Genomic DNA, 24371 nt, shown 5'->3' with positions numbered 1-24371 from the left:
TGATTTGAAAGTCATTTCTGAGACCCTATCACTGACTCAGAGAAAGCAGTAGGGGTTAAGCCCAGTGCCTACACCACACAAAATTTAGTCCTGGGAAAGTATGGTTCCTACTGTACGTATCTATTGGCCAAAGGAAGAAACTGAAACACACCTGGGCTCTAAGACTCCTCAAGGTCTGAGCTCCGTGTTTTAGAGTAGTAAGACTGAACGACGCTGTGTGCTGTAGGTGTGTGTGCTAAGTCACTTCAGTTGTGTTCTGCTCTTTGTGACCCTATGCACTGTGCCTGCCAGGCTCCTCTGTTCATGGGATCCTCCAGGCAAGAATGCTAGAGTGGGTTGCCATGCTCTTCTCCAAGGGGTCTTCCCGACCCAGGGATGGAACTCGCGTCTCTTATGTCTCCTGCCTTGGCAGGTGGGTTCTTCACCCCTAGTAGCACCAGGGAAGCCAAGAACACTGGGCTACTGAATTTAAATATTGTAGGTGCTAAGATGGGACAAGGAGCCTCCCTCACTGGGTGGATCACAGAGGCATGTAGGAGATTGTCCTGTGGAAGCTGGGGTGGAGAACTGGTAGGGCCTGGGAGGCCTCAGACACTGGGATCTAACGGGCCTTAGATTGGGCCCTTTCACTGTTAGCACAAAATAAACAGGAGATGCAGAGGCATGTTACAGCAGACAACCAACAGCTTCATGCTGGCCCTCCAAGTCTGTCGCTACACCAGGACTGGGAGGCAGGTGTTGCTGCCCCCATCTTACAGAGAAAGCAGCTGTCAGGAAGATGAAGCCTCTTGTTAAGGATCCTATGCTTAGTTCAGTTCAGTTCAGTTCAGTCGCTCAGTCGTGTCCGACTCTTTGCGACCCCATGAATCGCAGCACGCCAGGCCTCCCTGTTCATCACCATCTCCCGGAGTTCACTCAGACTCATGTCCATCGAGTCCGTGATGTCATCCAGCCATCTCATCCCTGGTTGTCCCTTTCTCCTACTGCCCCCAATCTCTCTCAGCATCAGTCTTTTCCAATGAGTCAACTCTTCACATCATGAGGTAGCCAAAGTACTGGAGTTTCAGCTTTAGCATCATTCCTTCCAAAGAAATCCTTCAGAATGGACTGGTTGGATCTCCTTGCAGTCCAAAAGCATCAATACATTGCAAAGGAAGAGATTTGAGTTCTGCTCCTTGATTCAAACCTCCTCCAAACCAAACTCCACGTTTCCCACGTACAAGACTACAGCTGAAAAGGATCACGGAGGACACATTTTAGGTCAACTCCCTCTTGGTTTACAATGCAAGGGAATGGAGAGCCTCAACAGAAGTGATTGCTAAGGTCACAAGGCGTGCGCGTGACAAGCTGCACTCCCGGGAACCAAGACTCAGTTTCTTCTTTCCTGTGCAGCCTCCTGGGGAGGTGGGGGAGGGGCTGCCGCTGCCGGGGCCCTGGCGTTCCGGGGCGGTCCCTGGCGGCCGTGCATTCCACAACCACCCGAGCACGGCGAGCCGGGTGCCGAGCTGCGCGTGCCGGCCACTCCTGCGCGCTCCCGCCTGCCCGCGGCTCCGAGCTACCCGGCAAGTTGACGGCCGAGGTCCGAGGGCCGGGGGTCGCATCCCGCTGCTGGAGCCCGCCGTCCCCAGGACATCTAGAGAAGCGTTCCAGCTGCCTCTGCCCCAGGAACTTTTCGCAGACCTGGCACGATCTAGCAGCGGCGGTGGCCGCGGGTTTTCAAAGCAGCTGCGCGGATCTCGGGTGAGTGGGGTCATCGGGTGCCGTTTGTCGGCTCCGGCTCTCGTGCTGCCTCTACCCAAGTGCCTCTCCCAACTGCCTTCTTTTTATCTCCTTTTCCCCCATTTCTCCCTCTTCACCACTTCTGCTTTTTCTTATCTCCTTTTGTCCGCCCTTAAGTGCCAGCGACCTTTATCGGCGCTCGATCTTGGGCCTCCCGGGAGGCCGGAGCTCGTACGGGTGGGCTCCAGCCCTCCGGGAGGCAAGTCTGTTCCGCGTTTCCCTGCCCCTGCCTGTGGTCGCGGGAGGGAAGGGGGAAGCGCGCCCGGTCCTTGAGCAGGTTCTGCTCTCTCTTTGCTCTCCAGGCGCGGCGGCGGAGCTCGGCTCCCGGCCTTAGCGCACCCGCTGTGGGCGCTGCGCTGGCAGTTTGGGTCTTTGCACCCCCCAGAGCAGCAGGCTCTCTGTCTTACTTTTCTCAGAGCCCTGCGTGGAAGGCGCCCGGAGTTGGGAGTCAGGGGTGGTGGGTTCCAGCCGTGGTTTGTTACTAGCAGTTCTCTGTCTGTGAAATGGAGAAAATACCCTTTGCATTCCGATCAAATGAGAAAGGGAAAGTTCAAAGTATCTTGGAGACAAAGAAGCCTTCCTCCCAAGCTCCCTCCTGCCTCTTTATTTAGGGGTTGTTTCGACTGCCAGTTCTCCCGCACCGCTCACCCCCCTTCCACAAATTCCTTGAGGGTAGGCTCTGTCTCTCATCCTCAGCACCTGGCACAGGACGCCCAATACTGCCTACTGAGTGAAAGAGAGATATAAATCTTAAAAACCTCATGCAACTGTTAAGGCTGCTTTTTGGACTGAGTGGGCAGGCTGGGCTCTTACTCATGCAGGTCCACTTGTTTCTTCCTGACTCACTCGTTCTCGTCCTGTCACCCATTTATCTACAGATTCCCTCAAAGCTCTAGGCTGCAGCGGTGAGAGCCCCTCAGTCATTCGATCACGGAAGATTCCCTGATCATCTGCTAGGATCTGTGATCCCACTGTAGGGGATAAATAGTCCAGTCCATAATCCTGCAGGACTGTGAAGGCCTGACTAGGGGTGGGGGTGAGGGGTTGAGGTGGGAAGGACTGTTTCCCTGGGAGTCAGGAAACACTCTGAGTACCTTGAGGCGTTTCCATATCTAGACCTTGCCTTTGCCATCCCCGTAAAATAAGGGAGTGGAGGTGGAAGATTTGGGTGTCTGTGGTTAAATGGTATGCGCTTTGGGGTTATATTCAGGCCACCCAGCAATCCTCTGAGCACATCTGAGACAGCCCAGCTGGGTTTCAGGACATTACGTACTTCTGTAGTAACACCCAAGAAAAGTCAAGGAGAAATGCTTCTCTGCTCTAGCCGAGACCTTGAGTTTCCAGCCGTCTAGGGGTTATGAATCATGCCATGGGGGTTATAAGTCATGCTCTATCAAATCTTCCAAACACTTGACCACTCAGCATCAGCACGATGGGCTCCGCCGCAAAAAAAGGTCTGGGGATTTCCTGTTTCTGGCCCAGCCAGACAATCACTGGGCTGTGGTAAGGTGTTTGAGACAGAAAACCGATCAGATGCTCTGGGGGCTGAGTATGGCTGGGTCACATATTGGGCTCTGGGGTGTCAGACTAAGAGGACAATAAGAGGTAGGTACAACCTTAGATGCTTTCCCAGCCATATTCTGACCCTTTTTTTTAAGAAGAGTGCTTCTGCTGCTTCTCCATGAAAGCACTTCTGTTTCTTCTTTTATGTTTTAATAGAAACCCAGAAAATATTTCCAAGGACAGAGGATCTTTATCTTGACTGTCTTACACTGTCGCTATTGGCAGTGGTATCAAAGACAGGCACATGTCCTCCCACTCACAGTTTGTAAGAGTAAACACTAGTATTACCACACCCTGCTGACCTCTGCCCGGTTGGCCAGGTAAGCTGAATAATGTAACAATAATAATATTTGCTGTTGTTTAGTTGCTAAGTTGTGTCCGACTCTTTTGTGACCCCAAGGAGTGTAGCCCGCCAGGCTCCTCTGTCCATGGGATTTCGCAGGCAAGAACACTGGAATGGGTTACCATTTCCTTCTCAGAGGATATTCCTGATCCAGGGATCGAACATGCATCTCCTGCATTGGCAGCGGATTCTTTACCACTGAGCCACCTGACATTTACTAAGTGCTTGCTATTAGCCAGGTATTATTCTAAGCATTTTATATGTATTAACTCATTTAGTCTTTCAGTTCAGTTCAGTTCAGTTCAGTTGCTCAGTCGTGTCCGACTCTTTGCGACCCCATGAATCACAGCACGCCAGGCCTCCCTGTCCATCACCAACTCCCAGAGTTCACTCAGACTCACACCCATCGAGTCAGTAATGCCATCCAGCCATCTCATCCTCTGTCATCCCCTTCTCCTCCTGCCCCCAATCCCTCCCAGCATCAGAGTCTTTTCCAATGAGTCAACTCTTCGCACGAGGTGGCCAAAGTACTGCAGTTTCAGCTTTAGCATCATTCCTCCCCAAGAAATCCCAGGGCTGATCTCCTTTAGAATGGACTGGTTGGATCTCCTTGCAGTCCAAGGGACTCTCAAGAATCTTCCTATGAGATAGGGATCATCACTGCATCCATTTTATAGATGAGGGAACTGGGGTCCAGAGAGAGTAGCTTACACATATCACACAGGAAGTAAGTGGCAGAGCTGCAGTTTGAACCCAGGCAGTTTGGCTTTGGGGCCTATGCTCTGAACCTCATTGCAATTGAGGGGATCTAGGTTCAGATCTTGCCTCTGTCAATTACTTACAGGGTGACCTGGGGGAGTTAACTGAGAATTTGGCAGCCTCTTGACCAGTGAATCACGAGGCCCCCTAGTATCAGTTCATCTCGCTCATAGACAGTGAACCTCAACTGAGAGTGATGTACATCTGGTGTAAAGATTAAGAGTTAGGGAACCAGGAAGGGTAACAGGTCAGAATCATGACTTCTTGGCATATCAGAAAGCAGCAAAACAGATCCAGTGACTAAACTGTGTCCTCCAAACTGCTCAGTTGTGTGCACATACAGCTTCATTATTTTGGTGATTTGGATCCTGGTAGGCTAATTGGGGCATGTGAATTGCTGATGACCCACTGCATAGGATAGGATAGGAAAAAAGACATGGAGGAGGGAGACAAAAAGACAGAGAAGACAGCTGGGCTCCCCAGATCAGTTACAATCAAGATGACACGTCAGGCACACACATCTCTCCCCCTAACTCCCTGCCTCAGGCTGACAATGACACTCAGGACTTTTCAACAAACCTCTATAGGGAGGGAAGATCCTTCTTAACTTGGTGCTCTGGCCTCTACTGAGGGACTGTGAAGCATCTGTCTAGCCCTCCCAGACTTCCCGCTTCCTTCTTGGTCAGAGAAGTAACAAGGGGGCAAAACAGGAGACTTTTTTCTCTTTGAGTGCCCTGGTGGCACCTTAGGGTACATCTTGGGGCTGTTTAAAGATTCATCTTTTCCCTCACTCTTTTCTAGATTTTCTTGAATGGTTTTCAACCCAGCGCCATCCTGACTGGGGCAGGGCTCTAGGGGCAGCAGAGTCTGCCTTTGAGAGCTGGCCCTTTAGAGGTCACCTTGTCCATCCTCTCCTATTGACCTATGGGAAACTGAAGCTCAGTTTGAAAGAGGAAAATACTCAGGAATGCACCCTGCATTCATTTTCTAGCTGTAACAAATCACTACAAATTTAGTGGCTTCAAATATATTGTAATACAGTTCTAGCAATCATAGGTCTGGTATGGGTCTTCTTAGAGTAAATCAAGTCATCATCAGCTTGCGTTTCTCTCTGGAGCTTTGAGGGGACTTGGTCCCCTGCTTATCTGAGTTGTTGGTAGAATTCAGTTCTGTGGTTGTAAGACCAAGGTCACTGTTTCCTTGCTGGCTGCAAGCTGAGGGGCATTCCCTGCTTCTCAGGCCACTGGATTCCTTGGCTCATAGCCCCCTTTCTCCATCTTCAAAATAAGCAAGAGTGAGTCAGATCCTTTTCCTATCATATTTCTCCCACTCTTCTGCCTTCCTTTTCACTTGTAAGGATGCATGTGAGTAGATTGGGTTCACCTAGATAATGAGGCTAATCTCCCCATCTCAAAGTCCTTAACTTTAGTCACATCTGTCAAGTCCCTGTGCCTGTTCTCTTGGCTCCTCCCTCTGAGTCACGCTTCCTTGTTCATATTCAAGGTTTTGAGGACCGGGACGTGCACCTCTCTGCGGGGTCGCCTTTCTGTCTACCATATACAGCGAGGCCCACTTTAGGAGAGTGGCTTGTTCTGGATCACACATCTTGGCAGGAGATTTCCACCACTGCGCTGCACTTGCAGCTCTATCAATGACACCCCTCTTCCCCCCAGCCCCCCACCAGGAGAGTGGGGGGGGGCGCTTTTCCACCTCATGGAGAGTCTCCTTTGTCAGCCCAGCAGCAGCAGGCATTTAATCAGTGGCAAATAGCAGTGATGGACGGTGGAGGCTTAAACAGGATACTGTGGATTTGGGCCTGGGTTTCTCCTCTGCTGGCTCCCTGCTGATTTCTAAGACTCTGTGATTGGCTGGGTCAGATGGTATGTGCAGTCGTGAATAGCTCTGGCTTGATTTCTGAAGTCTTTGAACTATCTTGGTGTTTTTCCATTTTTCCAGCCACAGAAGAGCAGATAGAAACTCAGGCAGGGAATAAGTCTTTATACTGTTAAGAATTTTGAAGGCGATAGAAGCCAATTGGGGTAAAATGAGAACAGAGTTCTCCCCAGAGACCTGGGGTCATTGGAGAAAGTCCTCTGGTTTGATTTGTTTCACATTTTTGATACTTGTGTGTCCTGCCCATTCCTTCCTCTGGCCCCTTTCTTTGGAACAAAGGTCCCTGGTGAAACGGACTCCTTGCTGAGTTGGGAAATGCTTGAGGCTAACTGTAACACTGTTTCCAAGAGTAAATATGAGGCTGGGATGGCCATTTCACACTGGACTTGGCATGAGGAATCCCCTCCCCTTTTATCAGCCTCCCTGTCGTCTTAAAAGAACAGTGAGAGAAAACTCCATATTCTGGGCAGCAAGCCCCCAACCCCTACACCTACAGCAATGCCCAGCCCCTGAGCTCAAGGAACTGAAACTTGAATTTGAACCATCAGCCCAAGCAAGTCGGGAAGAGGGAAGTCTAGAGGATATTACTCAGAAAGGCCAGTGCTAGTTCGTCTAGTACATAGAGGGTGAACTGGGAAAGAAAGAGGCCCCATAATCCTCTGGGAATGTACAGAGATCAAATCAGAGGGTGTCATTTTATTTTAAAGATAATGTTCTGACTTTAAGGTCGTTGAACAGGGGTAAGCATCCTTTCTGGATCTCCCCGACTAAGTTCCAGGAGTTAAGTCAAATCTAATGTTCCCCAGCCTGTCCATATTCATTTCTTTGTCAGTCTTATATTCATCGGACACTTACTGTGTGCTAGGGCCTGTGATGGGTGCTGAGGGAACAGCAGTGAAGGAGAGACTTCTCTCTTTGTATTTGCTTCTTCTCTCTTTGTGTTTGCATTTGAGTCAGCAAAGATGGCCAATAAAAACAAACAAGCAAACAGGCTAATCTGAGGCTGTGAAAAGTGTGTGCAGAAAATAAAACAAGGTATGAGACAGAGAATGGCTGGTGGATGAAGGTGGTAATTTAATAGAGAGGGTCTGGAAAGGCTTTTTCAAAGACATAACGTTTAAGTTGAGGTCATGGTCATTGAGACGCTGCATGTTGAAGGGAAGATCTAAGATGATCCAGTGCATTCTAGGAAGAGCGAACAGCAAACAAAAAGGTCTTGAAATGGGACCAGCCCTTGGGATATAAGTCACTGGGTAGCCCAGCTACTAGGTGGCCAGTGGGATCCCTTCTTGGTACTTGAGTTGCCCTCTCTGTCTGTCCTAAATGCTTCATTCTTTTCTGACAATCTCACCAGCTCTTTCTGAGGGTGGAGCCTCAGGAAGAGGTGCTGTGAACCAGGCCATGCAGGTAAACCCCCTAGTCCACTGCCTGTGAGCCATCACCTTGTTGTTCACATTCTGCAAGATGCTTCAAGAGATTCCTGCAGCTTCAGTGACTCAGAGCTGGTTCTAGCGGCCTCCTCTGTGGCCTCCGTGTCTAGTGGAAAGGAAACACCAGCACTTGGTGCTCAGTCAGAGCTGTGGAATAAGTCCACACCTTCAGGAAGTCACCTGCCTCTATCTGCCTTTTCTCCCACTGTGGCATAATTAAGCTTGAAGCAGCAGGAAGTCACTTCTTTTATTGTGTTCTTCCTTGGAAAACTCCTTGGTGGTAAAACCGGTTGGATAGCCATTGGCAGTCATTCAAAAGTTCACTGTTAGCTGCAGTTCAGATGTGGAGAGTGTGCATTTCCGGTGGAAAGTTAAAGATGGCAAGACATCAAAGGCTGTTTGTTTATGAAACTATCACTGCAGTTTCTTGATCAGACACAGAGCAGTCATGGTGCCTAAACTAAGTGGTAGGGGCCACTGAACTTTGTGTGACTTTATGAGCTGTGGTCACTAGCTCAGTTTAACATTTATGAAGCCTTACTGGTGGCTCAGACAGTAAAGAACCTGCCTACAATGGGGGAGACCTGGGTTCGATCCCTGGGTCGGGAAGATCCCCTGGAGGAGGACATGGCAACCCACTCCAGTGTTCTTGCCTGGAGAACCCCATGGACAGAGGAGCCTGGCGGGCTACAGTACACGGGGTCGCAAAGAGTCAGACGCGACTGAGCGACTAAGCACACACACTACTGTGCACCAGGCACTGTCCAAGTAAGTGCTTTGTACGCATTAGCTCATTCAACTTCCATGGCATCCCCATGAAGAAGTTACTATTATTAGTTAATATTATTCCCATTTTTACAAGTGAGACTGGAGCTTTTAAAGGTTAGGTTTCCTGCCAAAGCCAGTAGCACTACATATGCTCCCAATATACCAAGTAACTCATCAGCTCTGGGCTTTGTTGATGATGCTTTTCTACTAATCCTGCCTTTCTCCTCGTTTCTTTCTTTTGAACTCCTACATATCTTAATAGTCCGTATCAAAAACCCCCCTTTTGGGTGAAGTCTTCTATTTTACATAGACAAAAACAAAGGCATGAGAATTAATATTTTTTTGAGCATCTGTTATTTTTTAGAACTCCATATATATTATCTCCTATTATCCTCACAATAGGATGTTGCAGGGCAATGCTTCTAATGTCCTTATTTGGAAGATGAGAAGACCAAGGTTTAGAGATTTTAAGTAACTAGCCCAAAGTCACATTTTTATGGGTGAAAAACAGAATTCAAATCAAATACTCTTTCTGCTTTTTTTCCTGTTTGGAGATGGCATATGGTTTTTACCTTCAGTCCACTTCTCTGCCTTTTATTGCAATTTGTGATTGTAATTAATGTCTTTTCCTCCAGAAGAGTGTGAGCTTCTTAAGGAAAAACGCTGTATTTATCTCCACACCCACTCTCCAGTGTTAATCACAGTGCCATGAATGTTTATTGAATTAGACTGAATTGCTACTCTACTAGTTTCATACTTGGACTGGAAAAATAGGTCAGATTAACCAGTGCTGCTGCTGGTTGATTAAAAAAACATCTTAATATGGATTAAGCATCTATCAGCTTCTGTAGCATCTCAGATGGTAAATAATCTGCCTGCAAGGCAGGAGATTCGGGTTTGATTACTCAGTCGGGAAAATCCCCTGGAGAAGGGAATGGCAACCCACTCCAGTATCCTTGCCTGGAAAATTCCATGGACAGAGGAACTTGGCAGGCTACAGTCCATGGGACTGCAAAGAGTCAGACATGACTGAGCAACTAACACTTTTACTTTTAAGCATCTATCATCTTTGTTGATAAAATGAAGTACAGTCCAAGTTAGGGATATTACCACTCTAGCCAAAGCGGGTGAATATTTGCTTAGGCCAGAGAGTCCCTATGGTCAGGGATTATTAATCAAAGGATGAACATTTGTAGAGTGCTTACTGTTTGTCAGAATACTACTAAGTACTATATGCAATTATCTCATGGAATTCTCCTTAACCCTATAAGGCAGACTATTTTCCCATTTTTGTTTTCAGCTGAGTAAATGGAATCATTAGGAAGTTTAAGTAACTTATTCAAGGCAGATCAGCTAGAAAGTGGTAAATCTCTTGGATTTAAAACAGCCACATTTAAATCCAAGCCAACTAGCCTCCTAGTCTGGCCTTTTAACACTACTCTGTAGTCTGAGTGTTTCAGAAATATTTCCCTGCTGTTTCCAAGTGTTCTTTATACTTCTAAGAACTTCCGTCACCTTACCAGATTACAGTAGTTTGAGAATTTGTTGATTTAAGAAATGTTTATTCAGTACCTATACCACTAAGTAGAGAGGAAAGGCATTCTGTGAGGAGAACTGTGCTGGGTAAAATCAATGCTGGGGAAGAACTGGAATCCAGGCAAAGCCCACTCCTCTCCCAGTTTTCAACTTCTATGCATGTTGGCTTTCCCCTCCAGTTTGGTGAAATCTCTTATTACAAGTAGGATTCTGGTGTCTCCCTGTCTTCTCTGATGTTCTTACCCATGGTGAGGAGTAAATAAGTTACAAGGTTTAGCGTTACCTTCTTCACTGGGTTGATTTGCATTTGGACCTTAAGTCAAAGAGATGAAACACAAAGGGTGGAATTATATCCGTGAGTGATTCTGACAGGACCCTGCTTTGCTTTTTAGGGGTGTGTCTGTGTGTTCCTGGAAAAACCACCTCACTGCCTCACCTTTGAGGAAGTTGCTTAGGACTCTGAGCCCAAAGTTTCCCCTAGGTGTTTACACAGTAAAATGGTATAGTCAAGAAGCCCACGGAAAACAGTATGGAGGTTTCTCAGAAAACTAAAAATAGAATTACTATATGTTTAGCAGTCCCACTCCTGGGCATATATCTGGACAAAACTTTAATCCAAAATGATACATGCACCCCTGTGTTCATAGCAGCACTATTCACAATAGCTAAGACATGGAAACAACCTCAGTGTCCATTGACAGATGAGTGGGTAAAGATGTGGTGAGTGAAGTGTGAAAGTTGCTCAGTCATGGCTGACTCTTTGTGACCCCATGGACTATGGAATTCTCCAGGCCAGAGTACTGGAGTGGATAGCCTTTCCCTTCTCCAGGGGATCTTCCCAACCCAGGGATGGAATCCAGGTCTCCCTCACTGCAAGCAGATTCTTTACCAGCTGAGCCACAAGAGAAGCCCCAAGACATAGTACATATATACAATGGAATACTACTCAGCCATAAAAAAGAATGAAATAATGCCATTTGCAGCAACATAGATGCAACTAGAGATTATCATACAAAGTGAAGTAATTCAGAAAGAGAAAGACAAATACCATATCATATCACTTATATGTGGAATCTAAAATATGACGCAAATGAACCTACCTGTGAAATACAAACAGACCACAAACACAGAGATCAGACTTGTGGTTGCCAATGGGGAGGAAGTTGGAGGAGGGATGGAGTGGGAGGTTGGGGTTAGCAGATGTAAGCTATTGTGTATAGAATGGATAAACACCAAGGTCCTACTGTGTAGCACAGAGAACTATATTCACTATCCTATGATAAAACATAATAGAAAAGAATATGAGAAAGAATATATAGGTATAACTTGAATCACTTTGCTATACAGCAGGAATTAACACAACATTGTGAATCAACGATACTTCAGTAAAAAACAAGGAAGGCTGGCTGGCTCTCATTCTTTATATTAGTTTATTCTCTATCACTGCTTACTCCAACCTGATGCCCCACTGCCTTCTCCTGACTCCCATCTGAAATAGGATAGTGATGGAGATGAAAAAGAGCACTGCAAATCTGGAGGCCTGAGTTGTCCCCTGAGTCCTGCCATTAAATTGCTTTGATGACCTTGGATAAGTCACGTCCTTCATCTGTAAAACGGAAGGTAGACTAAAGTAGATAGTGTCTAAATCCTGAGTAGATTTCTAGAATATCATTGGTTTGTAGAAGTTTCATCTCCAGAGAACAAATCCAGTAGGATGTAATATTGCTGTATTCGTGTTCTATTGCTGCCATCACAAATTGCCACACTTTAGTGGCTTAAAACATACATACACAATCTTAGTTTCCTTGAGTCAGGAGTCCAAATACAGTTTAGCTGGGTCCTTACAGAGATGCAGTCAAGATGTCAGCCAGGCTGCCCTGTCATCTGGGGGACCCAATAGGGAAGAATCTGCCCACCAGCTCTTTCAGGTTATTGGTAGATTTGTTTCTTGCACCTCAAGGCCAGCAGAAAACTATCATTGACCTAGGGAAGCTTTCAGCCTTCTTTTAGACTTCCACCTTATTAAGTCAGACCCACCCAAGGTAATCTTTCTGATTACTTTAAAGCCAGCAGTTCTGGAGCCTTAACTACATCTGCAAAATCCCTTACCCTTGTTATGTGGCCTAACCTAATCACAGTGTAATTCCAGGGAACAGATTGTGGGAGCCATCTTAGGATTCTGCTTCCTGTCATTGTTTTACAGAAATAGCCTGTTTGGAGTTGTAACTGGAGCATATTCTTTCCTGAGTCAGGTCAAATGACTTAGCATATGAAATCAGTTCTAAAACTTACTTGTTCCTACACTAAAACTACCGTGCTTTGAACTTGCTTTTGGAACACAATATATTATGCTTCCCTTTATTCTTATATAATTATCCTCCAAGTTATTTTCTTCCAATACTGTTCATGAATATATAGCTATGCATTGTTGTTGTGTTAGTCGCTCAGTCATGTCCAACTCTTTGCAACCCCGTGGGCTGTAGCCTGCCAGGCTCCTCTGTGTATGGGATTCTCCAGGCAAGAATATTGGAGTTGGTTGCCATTCCTTTCTCCAGGGGGGTCTTCCTGACCCAGGATTCAAACCCAGGTCTCCTGCATTGTAGACAGATTCTTTATCATCTGAGCTATTGAGATAATTTAAATTTAACTTGTTAGTTTTTCTATTTGAAACCATATATTGTAAAAAAATATTAATGTTAAGGAGTCATCTTTGTCCTTAGGTGATTCTTAAAATTATTTTGTTCCATCAATATGTGAGAGAGATGTATTGAACTCCCCCACCATAATTGTAAATTTGTCTATTTCTTATAATTCTGAGATTAGGTATATATATAAAAATTAAAAATCATTGAATCTTTTGGTATCTCTAGTTATACTTTTTACTTAAATGTTTACTTTGTTCAATGGTAAACAGCTCTACTAGCTTATTCATGATAGATGGTATTTCTTTTGTTTCCAATTACTTTCAATATTTCTGAACCCCTATGTGTCTCTTGTAAAAGCTATTTATATTTTTATATACTCTGATAGTTTTTGTTAGTTTTGGTTTAAATCCTCTATTATGTGCTTTCTATTTGTCTCACATGTTCTATGCCCACCCCACCCCCTTTCCCTTATTTTCTCTGGAAATTATGTATCCATTTACTACTTTTAAATGGCTACCCTAGAGATTACATGGAGAAGGCAATGGCACCCCACTCCAGTACTCTTGCTTGGAAATCCTATAGACGGAGGAGCCTGGTAGGCTGCAGTCCCTGGGGTCACGAAGTGTCGGGGTCACGAAGTGTCGGGGTCACGAAGAGTCGAACACGACTGAGCAACTTCACTTTCACTTTTCACTTTCATGCATTGGAGAAGGAAATGGCAACCCACTCCAGTGTTCTTGCCTGGAGAATCCCAGGGACGGGGGAGCCTGGTGGGCTGCCGTCTATGGGGCTGCACAGAGTTGGACACGATTGAAGCGACTTAGCAGCAGCAGCAGCAACAGAGATTACAATAAACATCCTTAATTTCACAAAGTTCAGTGTTATTGGTTATTTTGCCCTTTCCCAGAAAATAAGAACACTTTGATTCTGTTTCTTCTCCTTATTTATTATTATTGAATATTTAAATTTTCTATTTTATGTGAAATTTTATTTCATCTTAATTCTGTTATTTTTGTTCACTTTAAAGAAATCATTGTTTTCTAGATTTCATTGTTTCTGATGAGATGTTAGCTATCAGTCTAATTGGTTCTCACTTGAATATAATCTTTTTTTCTCTTTGTCTTTGATTTTCAGCAGATTTACTATGATGCACCTAACTATGGATTTCACTTGATCTAACTAGAACTTTATAGTGCTTTTTGAGTTTGTGAATTCATATCTTTCATCAGCTTTGGAAAATTCTGCCATTTCTTACTGTAATGTATTTTCTCCCCCATTCTGTCTTCTCTCTTTCTAGGACTCCAATTACGTGGATGTTGTATTGTGTCACTGTTTCCTCTATACCCCTCACCCAGTTTACTTTTCATCCTGTTATTTCCCTGCATCATTATATTTTTTTCCCTCTGATCCTCCAGTTCACCACTTCTTTTTTCAGCTATGCTTCATCTGCTGTTAAGCCCATTCACTGAATTTTTATATTCAATTATTGTGTTCTTCAGTTCTAGAATTTCTATTTGGCTCTTTTAAAAAATCTGTTGTGTTCTTTTCTTATAGTTTTCAGTTCTCTGTCAAAATTCTCAATCTTGTTTTATTTTCTCCTCAAACATATTAATCAAAGTTACTTAAAATGTGTGTGTCTCACAACTCCAATATCTGGAGCCCCTGTAAGTCTTTTTCTATTGTCTGTTGTTTCTGATGTTTCCATTCTAGTCGTTATTGTCTTTTTTCACTGCTACTTATTTTTAGTTATGATTGGACATTATATTTGAATAAAAGTTTGAATTGTGCTGTTATCTCCTCTACAGTGGATATGAGTTTGCTTCTGCCAGACACCTGGAGGTACTAGCAATCTAGAACAAGCTTAATTCAATTTCAAGGACTGTGATGATTCAAAGCTGGGTTGCAGTCTTGGGGTTTAGTATATTTGTTCACTCTTAGTACTAAGAGTGCTCTTTGAAGTCCAAACCCAGAACACAAGGGTTTTACTCTCTCTGTCTTGGCAGTCTTATACTCCTGAGTCTGTCAGAAACACTGTTGGTCTCCGTCCTTCACTAAAGGAGATGCTGCTGCAAATACTAGGCTTACCTCCCTGGATTTGTCTTCTCCCAGATCTTAGCCTGGTAATTCTTCATTAGTTTGCTATTTCTTAGTGCCTTTGAGCAGATTTTTTTTGGTCTAATTTTTCTAGTTGTCCTCAGGAAGAAAACAGGTCAAAATTATCTACCTTGACATTACCAGAAGTGAAAATCCTGATCTTTACAGATTCTGTCTCTTTTTCTTTTTTTTTAATTGAGGTATAATTGGCACATAATGATATATCAATTTCAGGTGTATAACATAAATGATTCACAATATGTATATGCCATAAAATAATCACCACAATAACTCGTTACCATCTGTAACCATACAAAGTTACAAAATATTTTTTGTGATGAGAACTTTTAAGATTTATTCTCATCACTTTTCAAATATGCAATATAATATTCTTGACTATGGTTACCATGCTGCCTATTTTTTAATCAGTTTTTTTTGTTGAGTTGTATGAGTTCTTTATATTTTTTGATTATTGACCCCTTGTCAGATATATGCTTTGCAAATATCTTCTCCCATTTAATAGGTTGCCTTTTTATTTTGCTGATAGTGTCCTTTTCTGTGCAGAAGCTTTTTAGTTTAATGTAGTCCCACTAATTTATCTTTACTTTTGTTGTTCTTGCCTTTGAAGTCAGATCCAAAGAATCCTTGCCAAGACCAGTGTCAAGGAGTTTACTGTCTATGCTCTCTTCTAGTTTTATGGTTTCGGTTCTTTAATCTACTTTGAACTAATTTTTATATATGGTGTAAGATACTAGTCTTGATTATTTTGCATGTGGCTGTCTAATTTTCCCAATGCCATTTGTAAAAGAGATTATCCTTTCCTTATTGTATATTCTTGCCCCCTTTGTAGTAAATTAATTGACTATATATGTGTGGGATTATTTCTGGGCTCTCTATTCTGTTCCAGTGATCTGTGTGTTCATTCTTATGCCACTGCTATTTTTGTGTGTGTGATTACTGTGATTTTGGGGGCTTCCCTGGTGGCTCAGACAGTAAAGAATCTGCCTGCAATGCAGGAGACCCGTGTTTGATCCCTGGGAAGATCCCCTAGAGAAGGAAATGGCACCCCTCTCCAGTATTCTTGCCTGGAGAATCGCATGGACAGAGGAGCCTGGTGGGCCCCAGGGGCCCTAGACAGAGTTACTAGTCCTGATAGTGCTCAACCAAAAACCACATTGCTCTATCAGAGAGGTGAAAGTTACTTGCGGGGGAAGGGAGTCTCACAGTTGAAAGGTAGACAGCACAGATGAGACACTTTGAATTCAGTTATTCTAATACTTCTGACTTGTAGAAAATTTTAATTTATGAAATTTATATATATATGTATAAGTATATATATATAGTTGGCACTAGAAGATTTGCCAGATGATAGAATTGACTGGAAGGATTATTATTATCTTATAAACAAACTTTCAGTTGCTTAAGAAAAACAGTCCCAGAAGTAAAACTTGATGTTTCAGAATCAGGCAGCAGGGAACCTGCACTTTCCTTCCTAGTTTGGACCAAATAGACTACTACTTGATAGACGGGATGAATATTCTACCTTTGGAGAAAGTACAATGCTTTCCTCCTTTGAAGGAACTACACTTTTTTACTCTTTCACTTAGTCTTGTTAGTAGATACAAAACAGTCCTTTTCGGTTTCTTAACTTTTCCACTGAATTGTCTAGACCGCTTAAGTTTGTGGTCTAAAGTGGAGCCAGGGTGTCTCCAGGTCACAGGGCAGGTGGTGTAGGGCCTGGAAGACACCCATGATTGACAATACAGTAGCTTCTTTGTCTGTTCAGGGTGACTTTAACATAGTCTTTTAGACAAACATTGAATATATGTTAAAGTTCATCTTTCATTAATGAGGTAAATAGCAGATAAAGTATGCCAGTTTGAGTTAACAAGAATTTAGGCCTGCCTGCTGTTCTGCCTCCCATGGTCATAAAAACATTGTATCATTAATCAATGATAAGGTTAAATTTATGACATGGTTTGTGCCATTTCCTCTGACATGACCTATTAATCGGAAATCACAAGTAATATATCTGCATAGCAAACAATGAGCTTGTTGATCTATAGTTACTCGTTAGATGTATCAAGAAACAGTTTTACATCCTCACAAGGTGCCAATCACCCAGATGCCAGAGGTCAAACAGAAGTCAGCTAGCAGCAGCTTAGCTGAGTTCTGCTTTTTCTCAAGTAAAGTTTTCTAGCATGCCATTAATAGTGCTGAACATATGGTTTGTGTAGTTCCTATTTTGGGGAAAAATTTTTTTCTTTCACAGTGGGGAGAGGTGGAAGTGACCGGAATCTCTTTTACGTGGGAGGGAACAGGTCATCAGAGAACACGTGGGAGGACTAAGAGGATTGAAACAGGGAGATGGAGCTCCCGGTGCCCTCTGACCCTTGGCCACGTGTACGTCCAGCCTTAGAGCCCTGGAATAGTGGCTCCAGAAGGGTCCTCAGAGAACATTACAGCCTGTGGCTTTCAGTCTGTGTTTTGAGAAGCCCAAGGGGTCAAGGAGCAGCTAAACAGTTCTGCTGTACCAAGTGAGCAGGCTAGCTGGGAAAAATTATGTTCACAGATTTTTTCAGTTACAAGAAAAAAAAAATGACTTCAATTTCATCATAAAATGTACATTTTGGTGTTACGGTTTAGTATTGCTTTTAGTTTGAATTGTATATATGAAGGGGGTGGGTGGGCACCCTAATGTCTAGGGTTTAATGTCTGCTCTAAGGATATTTATTCAGCTCTGCTGATGGGATAGGACCCCCAACCCACTCTCTGGGCCCGCCCCAGCAATCTAGAGCAGTTCCAATTTTATCTGTTTTTGTGTTGACAATTTCATGTGTGAGAAAATAATAGTGGTATAGTCTAGAATACAGATTACAGACAGAGTTTCTTTTATTCATCTATTTGTTCTGATTTGTTTCAGTTAGGATCAGTGATCTGATCAGATTTAGGTCTTTGAGTGATTATTCTGGAAGGGGGTGGGCTTGAAGTTGAGGGAAAACCTCAGGACCTCCGTTTTGCCACCTAGGAAACAAGGCTGATGCTAGCTTCAGTGGGTTTTGGTTGTGGATCAGCCTTGGAGCTCAAGTTCCTGTAAATGACAGGTTTTCCTTATGAAAATCAGCCAGGGAGATTATGTGTTCCTGGCATCTGGAGTTCCAGAGACTGTTTGATGTTAATGGGTTTACTGGAAAGGGCTTTTGTGGGGTTCTTTTGGCCCAAGGCAAGCTAGCTATTGATGTAATCAGGAGACCACAATGGATGATTTCCCCCACCCGGTCTCTCTTCAACAGTGTGCTTCTCTTGTGACTCACGCTTCAGTACCTTAGACCTTGTTTCTGAGGCTGAGGCAGGGCCAGCCTGTGCCTCTTCCTCCAAGGCCTGATAATCCCCCTGCCTAATAATCCAGTGGCCTGGAGAGCCTTGCCAGAGGCTTCTCCTCCATCCTAGAACTTGCCCACATCTGTCCAGACTGACTACAGAGTACAGAGGAATCAGTTCCCACAACATGGAGCTAGGAAGAGCTGTAGAAGCCATAGAGATCATCTCATCCAGGGGTTCCCAAACCCAGCTGCACATTCCAATCACCTGGGAAACATGGGGAACAAGGCCCCTCTGGAGTCTAATTCATCTGTAATGGGACCTTGAATCAACATTTTTTTAAACTGTCCTAAGGTGGTTTTCACTTAGCATGGTTTATGGCATTTAGTGACTTGGAACAATGCATGGTGTGTAGCAAGCACTATATATTTGTTAAATAAATGAATGAAAATTGTTGCACGGTAGTCCATTATATGGATATACTCTACTATATATGGCTACTTCTGTTGTGTTGGTTTCTATAGCAAATGGTGCAGAAACAAACTTCCTGGTATGCATGTCTTGGAGGCTGTACCTTGGGTATGGTAATCAGTAAACTTACTTAACGCAACCACAGTAGGCATGGAGCCAAAAAGCATTAAAAAGGAAAGGTAACTGATGCAAGTAGAAGCAGGAAATAGGACTGAAATTGGGAGTTTTGCCCAGGACCTTGAATCACAGAATTATAGACCTTTTAGATCAAGAAGGAGCCATAGATTGCTCCAGCCTGTGAATCAAAAAGTTTGGGGACAACTGATTTACGTTGTTTAGCTGCAAGTGAGGGAAACGAAACTGACACTGGCTTCAGCAAAACCAGAGCATTCTTCGCGTATATACCTGGGATGTCCTTTGCAGATGCTGTCGGATTGGCTGGGCTGGGGCGCTCACCTGAGGCTGTCAAGACTCCAATTCTCTTTCCATGTCTAGGACATGCTCTCACATGTGGGTGAGATAGCCCCATGCCCATCTTTTCCAGACTCACATCCTTTCAATTTAGCAGTCCCACTAGAAAGAATCATCTTTCTCAATATTTTGTGCATAAAAGTCCCAGGAGGACTTTGGTTGACCTAGCCTGAGTTATTTGCCTATCCCTGAATAGAGGCTTTGGCGATTTGTAATGGCCAAGCTTAGGTCACAGTCTTTCCCTGTGCTCAGGTGCATGCCTTAACTAAACCACACAGAAAAGGTAGGTTCTCCAGAAAAGAGGAGGTTCTGTTACCAGAAGAGGAGAAGGGGTGCAGGACCAAAAACAACGAATTTTCCACCTTACAGATGAGGGAGCAGTCTGGTGGTATGATAGTTTAATAGTTCAACATGGAGGCTCTGGAGTCCTACCCATCTGGCTTTGTTTCCTTGGGCAAATTAACTACATCTACACCTTTTAAGGCTTTAGTGTCTTCATCTCTAAAGTGGAAATAACTGAAGATAAAGGCCAAGAAATAAAAAAAGCACAATGATAATAGTCCCTACCTCTGAGGGTTGGTGGTTGAAGTAAGAACTGAGTGAGTTAATACACATAAAGTGCTTAGCCTAGGGCCTGGCATATAGGAAGCCCACAGTAAATGAGGCTGTTATTATTATTAATCAGGCAACATCAATAAGTACACAGCAGCTGGTAGGTGACCTACCTTCTGACTCCTAGGGCAGGTTTCTATCCAACTAGGGAGGCAGGGAGAAGGTACAGAACAGTGATTTGCTCTTTCCTGTTTGTTGCAGAGTGAAGCAGCATGGAAGCCACCAGCCAGGTCCCCATGGAAGTTGTGCTCCCCAAGCACATCCTGGACATCTGGGTCATTGTCCTCATCATCCTGGCTACCATTGTCATCATGACCTCCTTGTTGCTGTGTCCGGCCACCGCAGTCATCATCTATCGCATGCGATCCCATCCCATCCTGAATGGGCCTGTCTGAGAACCTCCCAGGAGGGGTGGGTGAGGGATGAGGACAGCGTCCTGTCCCCCAGCATCTTCCCCTTTCCCAGAAAAGCAGCAGAGGGAACTTTGCAGCATGGACTTTGGAGCTCAACATGTGAGGAGACCTGAGTTCTGGCTTTGATTCTGCCACTGGCCAGCGGTGTGAGTTCGGTCCAGGGACCTAATTCCATGAGTTCCAGGTTCCTTATCTTCCAAACAGGGATCATGCTCCCTGCCGTCCTACCTCATGGGGTTGGGAGAACCCATGACCTGGTGGAGGTTAAAGCTTGTTAGTGAGCAGATTCACAGGTGTTAACTGTTGGATGTTGATCAGCTTTTGAGAAACCATGGATCCTTATTACTGATGGGAGCCTTCAAGGTGGTGAGGGAGACCCTGGGGCAGAGCAGCCTTGCCAGTGACCCTCAGGTGAAATGAAGCAAAAGCACCCTGTCCTCGTTCCAAGAGACCAACAGCATGTGGCTCAATGTTTTCTTTGAGGTGCCACTCCCTCGAGTCTTCTAATTTGGGAGGGAATTAAGTGTGGCAGAGGGAGGGAGATGGGTGGATCTTCCCAGGACACCAGAAGCTCTGCCCCCGTGCAATCTGGAGGGGGCTCCACCATTTTTTGGCAATGACGAGGGATCTGGGGTGATGAACTTCATTTTGCATTAGATTTGCAAAGCTTTGACACTCAAGCAGTGTTGGCACATGCAGAATGGCTGAGTTCCCTGGCCAGCTTTCAGGATCTCAGCCCCCATCCCCTGTGAGGCCCTCTGCCCCAGCTCCTGCATAACACATACTCCCTTCATTCCCTCCCACCAACACTACAACCATTCAAGGTATAGACTTATATTTCAAGAGATGTTCCCAGGAATTTGAAACTAACTCAAACAACACTGTTTATTTTTAATGCTATGACTTATATTTATAGGTATAGAGAGATTTCTGTACTACTCAAGCTTTTTGGCCAAAACCAGGAGCATCTGGAGATTGGTTGAATTATGTAAGAAGATAGCACAGGTTATCAGGATATTATTTTGTGAAAATGATGCTTTTACTTTGATCTGACTTCATTGATGTACACGATTTCCAATAAAGTGCTAGAATGTAGAATGAGCATGTCTGAAGTCTTTCTTTTTAAACAGCACCTGTTAAACTCAGGAAGAGGATTCCACAGAATTTATGGCCTTAGAGACAGGTTGAATGTTGGAACAGAAAGGGAAAGAGGACAATCAAATCGACTTCCAGGAGTCTAGCTCATGGGTGAGTAGTTGTGCGGTTTACACAAAGAAATGCAGGGAGAGGAACAGATTTTGGAAGTCAGATGATGAGTTTAGTACTGGGTTGAGTATGTTGAGTTTCAGGTGCTTGTGATGTGCAGGTGGACCCTTTCAGGATGCTACTGGAAACCTGGGAAAACTTCTATGGCTGGGATTATGTTTGGAGGGGAGTATCTGTGTATGGTAGGTATGCTACACAGGGGGACAGGAACACCCAGGCAGAGTGCAGACTGGGAGGAGCGAGGCGCTAATGCAGTACTGGGAGGATGGTTAAGAGAGGAGGGGAAGGGGGGAGGCAAAGCAAGGAGACTGAAAGGTCATGTGATATGAACTGACTATGAGAAGGATGCACCGTACTTTGTAAGTGAAGGAAGGATGGGAGGTTAGGAAGTGGAGACGGTGGGAACAGACAATTCTTTCCAGGAATAGAATGTAGTGTAGAAGTAACAAAGGAAGGTTTAGGAGAAAATGGTCAAGGAGGGATAGACATATAAGATTCTGATTGGTTTGCTCAGTACCTATATTCCAACGTGCCTTCCTGGGTGGCAGAGGCTGCAAAGTGAAAAACTATACTGAATGTGGAAAACTCCCATTTTCCTAACTAAACTTTAGCCAGAGATTCATACGTGAGTTGGTGATGGTGGTTTAGTTGCTAAGTTGCGTCCGACTTTTTGTGGTCCCGTGGACTGTAGCCCACCAGGCTTCTCTGTCCATGAGATTTTCTAGGCAAGAATACTGGAGTGGGTTGCCATTTCCTTCTCCAGGGAGTCTTCCTGACCCAGGATTGAACCTGTGTCTCCTGCATTGCAAGCAGTCTTTACCTGCTGAGCCATTGGGGAGCTAAATGAGGGAGGGAGGTTGGCTATCAGGCTGTGTTCACCCATCTGAGGCTGGCACTTTGTAGCTTCAGCTACAGAGGCGGCCAATGGGTGTGTGTACCCCATGCCATGTGGTGTGTTCACTCAGTCGTGTCCAACTCTTTGTGACGCCAGGGACCGTAGCCCACCAGGCTGCTCTGTCCATGGGATTTCCCAGGCAAGGATACTGGAGTGGGTTGCCATTTCCACATGCCCACAAGTGCTCTTTTTTTTTTTTAATGGGTTTTTTAAATTTTTTTGACCATGCAGCATGAGGTTCTTAGTTCCCCAACCAGGGATGGAAACGGTGCAGAGTCTTAACCGCTGGAGGCATTCGTGGTGCTGATATGAATCCAATAAGAAGCAGTGGACTGGGAAACTTCTGGGTATGGGCCCGAAGCTGTGTGTGCTGCCCAGCCTTCCTGAGTCATATTCCTGGTCTGTATACTGGAGGGTATCTGAGCGAAATAATTCAGAAAGAGAAAAATAAATATCATATATATCCATATATGTGGAATCTAGAAAAATGTTATAGATGATCTTATTTGCAAAGGAGAAATGGACACAGATGTAGAGATCAAATATATGGACACCAAGGGGAAAGAGGGGCAGGATGAATTGGGAGATTGGATTGACATATATACACTACCGATACCACATACAAAATAGGTAACTAATGAGAACCTACTGCGTCGCACTGGGAGTTCTACTCAATGCTCGGTGGTGACCTAAATGGAAAGGACATCTGAAAAAGCAGGGGCATATATATACGTATATTTGATTCATTTTGCTGTTCAGTAGAAACTAACACAACATTGTAAAGCAACTATACTCCAATAAAATTTAATCGAAACAAACAAAAAAAAAGTGGATGGTATCAGAGTTAAATGAGAAAACCCTCCAACAGTTTTAGGTTGTCTGAACGTGAAGACTTTTAGGCAGTCCACCAGATGGCAATACAGCTCTTTCTTCCATGTGGAGCAGTCGGCTCACAGAAGTTTCCAGTCAATCCTATCATGTTTCTAGCAGCTCAAGAGTTTATTTTACATTTCTGCTTTCAGAGACTCTGGATGTAAATAACATACGGAGCATCCAATCCAGCCTCCCCTGAAATGAAGGAATTACCTTATTAACAATACAGTTGCCAGCTGCTGCCTATTTGGTGTTTCTCTGTATGGCCCTGGGCTTCCCTGGTGACTCAAGACGGTAAATAATCCACCTGCATTGTAGGAGACCTGGGTTCAAACCCCAGGTTGGGAAGATCCCTGGGAAGAGGGCATGGTGACCCTCTTCAGAACTGTTGCCTGGAGAATCCCCATGGACAGAGGAGCCTGGCAGGCTACAGTCCCCGGGGTCGTAAAAATCGGACATGACTGAGCGACTGACCACACACACACACGTGCGGCCCTAGGCCACCTGCGTCAGGGTCACCCAGGAGCATTTGCTTACACACGCAGCCCCCAGGACCCTGCTTCACACTCACTGAGAGTCCCTGGGAGAGGGTCTTGAGTGTCTGCTTTGTAAAAACAACCTCCCTGGGTGATCAGAGAGCAGGTTAAAATTGGAGAACCTGTGCCAGGGAAAAGGAATCATTTTCTTGCTGAAACTACTCCTGTTAGAATTCTTCCTTTCAGTGAGAGAGGAGGGGACCCAGGGGCACTGGCTTGACCCTCTTGGGGCCACCCTGAAGAGATAAATTTATTTTCCTTGCGACAGTGCCTAAACATTTTGAAGATAGCTCCCATGACTTATCTCATCCCATCATCTCTGAGTGGAAAATTCACATTTTGCATTAGGCGTTGGCTGTCTTCCTCTTTCCCTCCCTTTCTGGGAGTCAGTATAGCAGGAGATGAGCAAGGGCCTGAAGAATACAGCCTTCGTGATTCACTAGTTTTGTTGTTGTGGGCGAGTAACGTAAACTCTTTGAGCCTCAATTTCCTCATCTGTAAGATAGATGTAAAATTACATTTACATCACAGAATTGTTATGAGTATTAACTGAGGTCACAGATACAAGGTAGACAGGTAAAACACAGCAAGTACTCAATAAATGTGATCTGTATGATGAATCTCAGTTTCTCCACCTGTCTGATGGTCACAACAGCTCCTTCTGAGTGTGGGAAGGATCAAACGAGATAATGTAAGTAAAGGA

The 24371-nt window shown here is 44.6% G+C and overlaps 1 protein-coding gene across 1 annotated transcript; it reads left to right on the top strand.

Moving 5' to 3' along the window:
- Positions 1499–21199, top strand: SMIM3 (small integral membrane protein 3). Its single transcript, XM_005683180.3, has 2 exons — positions 1499–1740; positions 19887–21199. The coding sequence occupies exon 2, from the start codon at positions 19898–19900 to the stop codon at positions 20078–20080; it is 183 nt and encodes a 60-aa protein (XP_005683237.1). The 5' UTR covers positions 1499–1740; positions 19887–19897; the 3' UTR covers positions 20081–21199.

Source organism: Capra hircus, chromosome 7 (assembly GCF_001704415.2).
Source record: "Capra hircus breed San Clemente chromosome 7, ASM170441v1, whole genome shotgun sequence".
NCBI classification, from domain to species: Eukaryota; Metazoa; Chordata; class Mammalia; order Artiodactyla; family Bovidae; genus Capra; species Capra hircus.
This window is presented reverse-complemented; position numbering and strand designations above follow the sequence as displayed.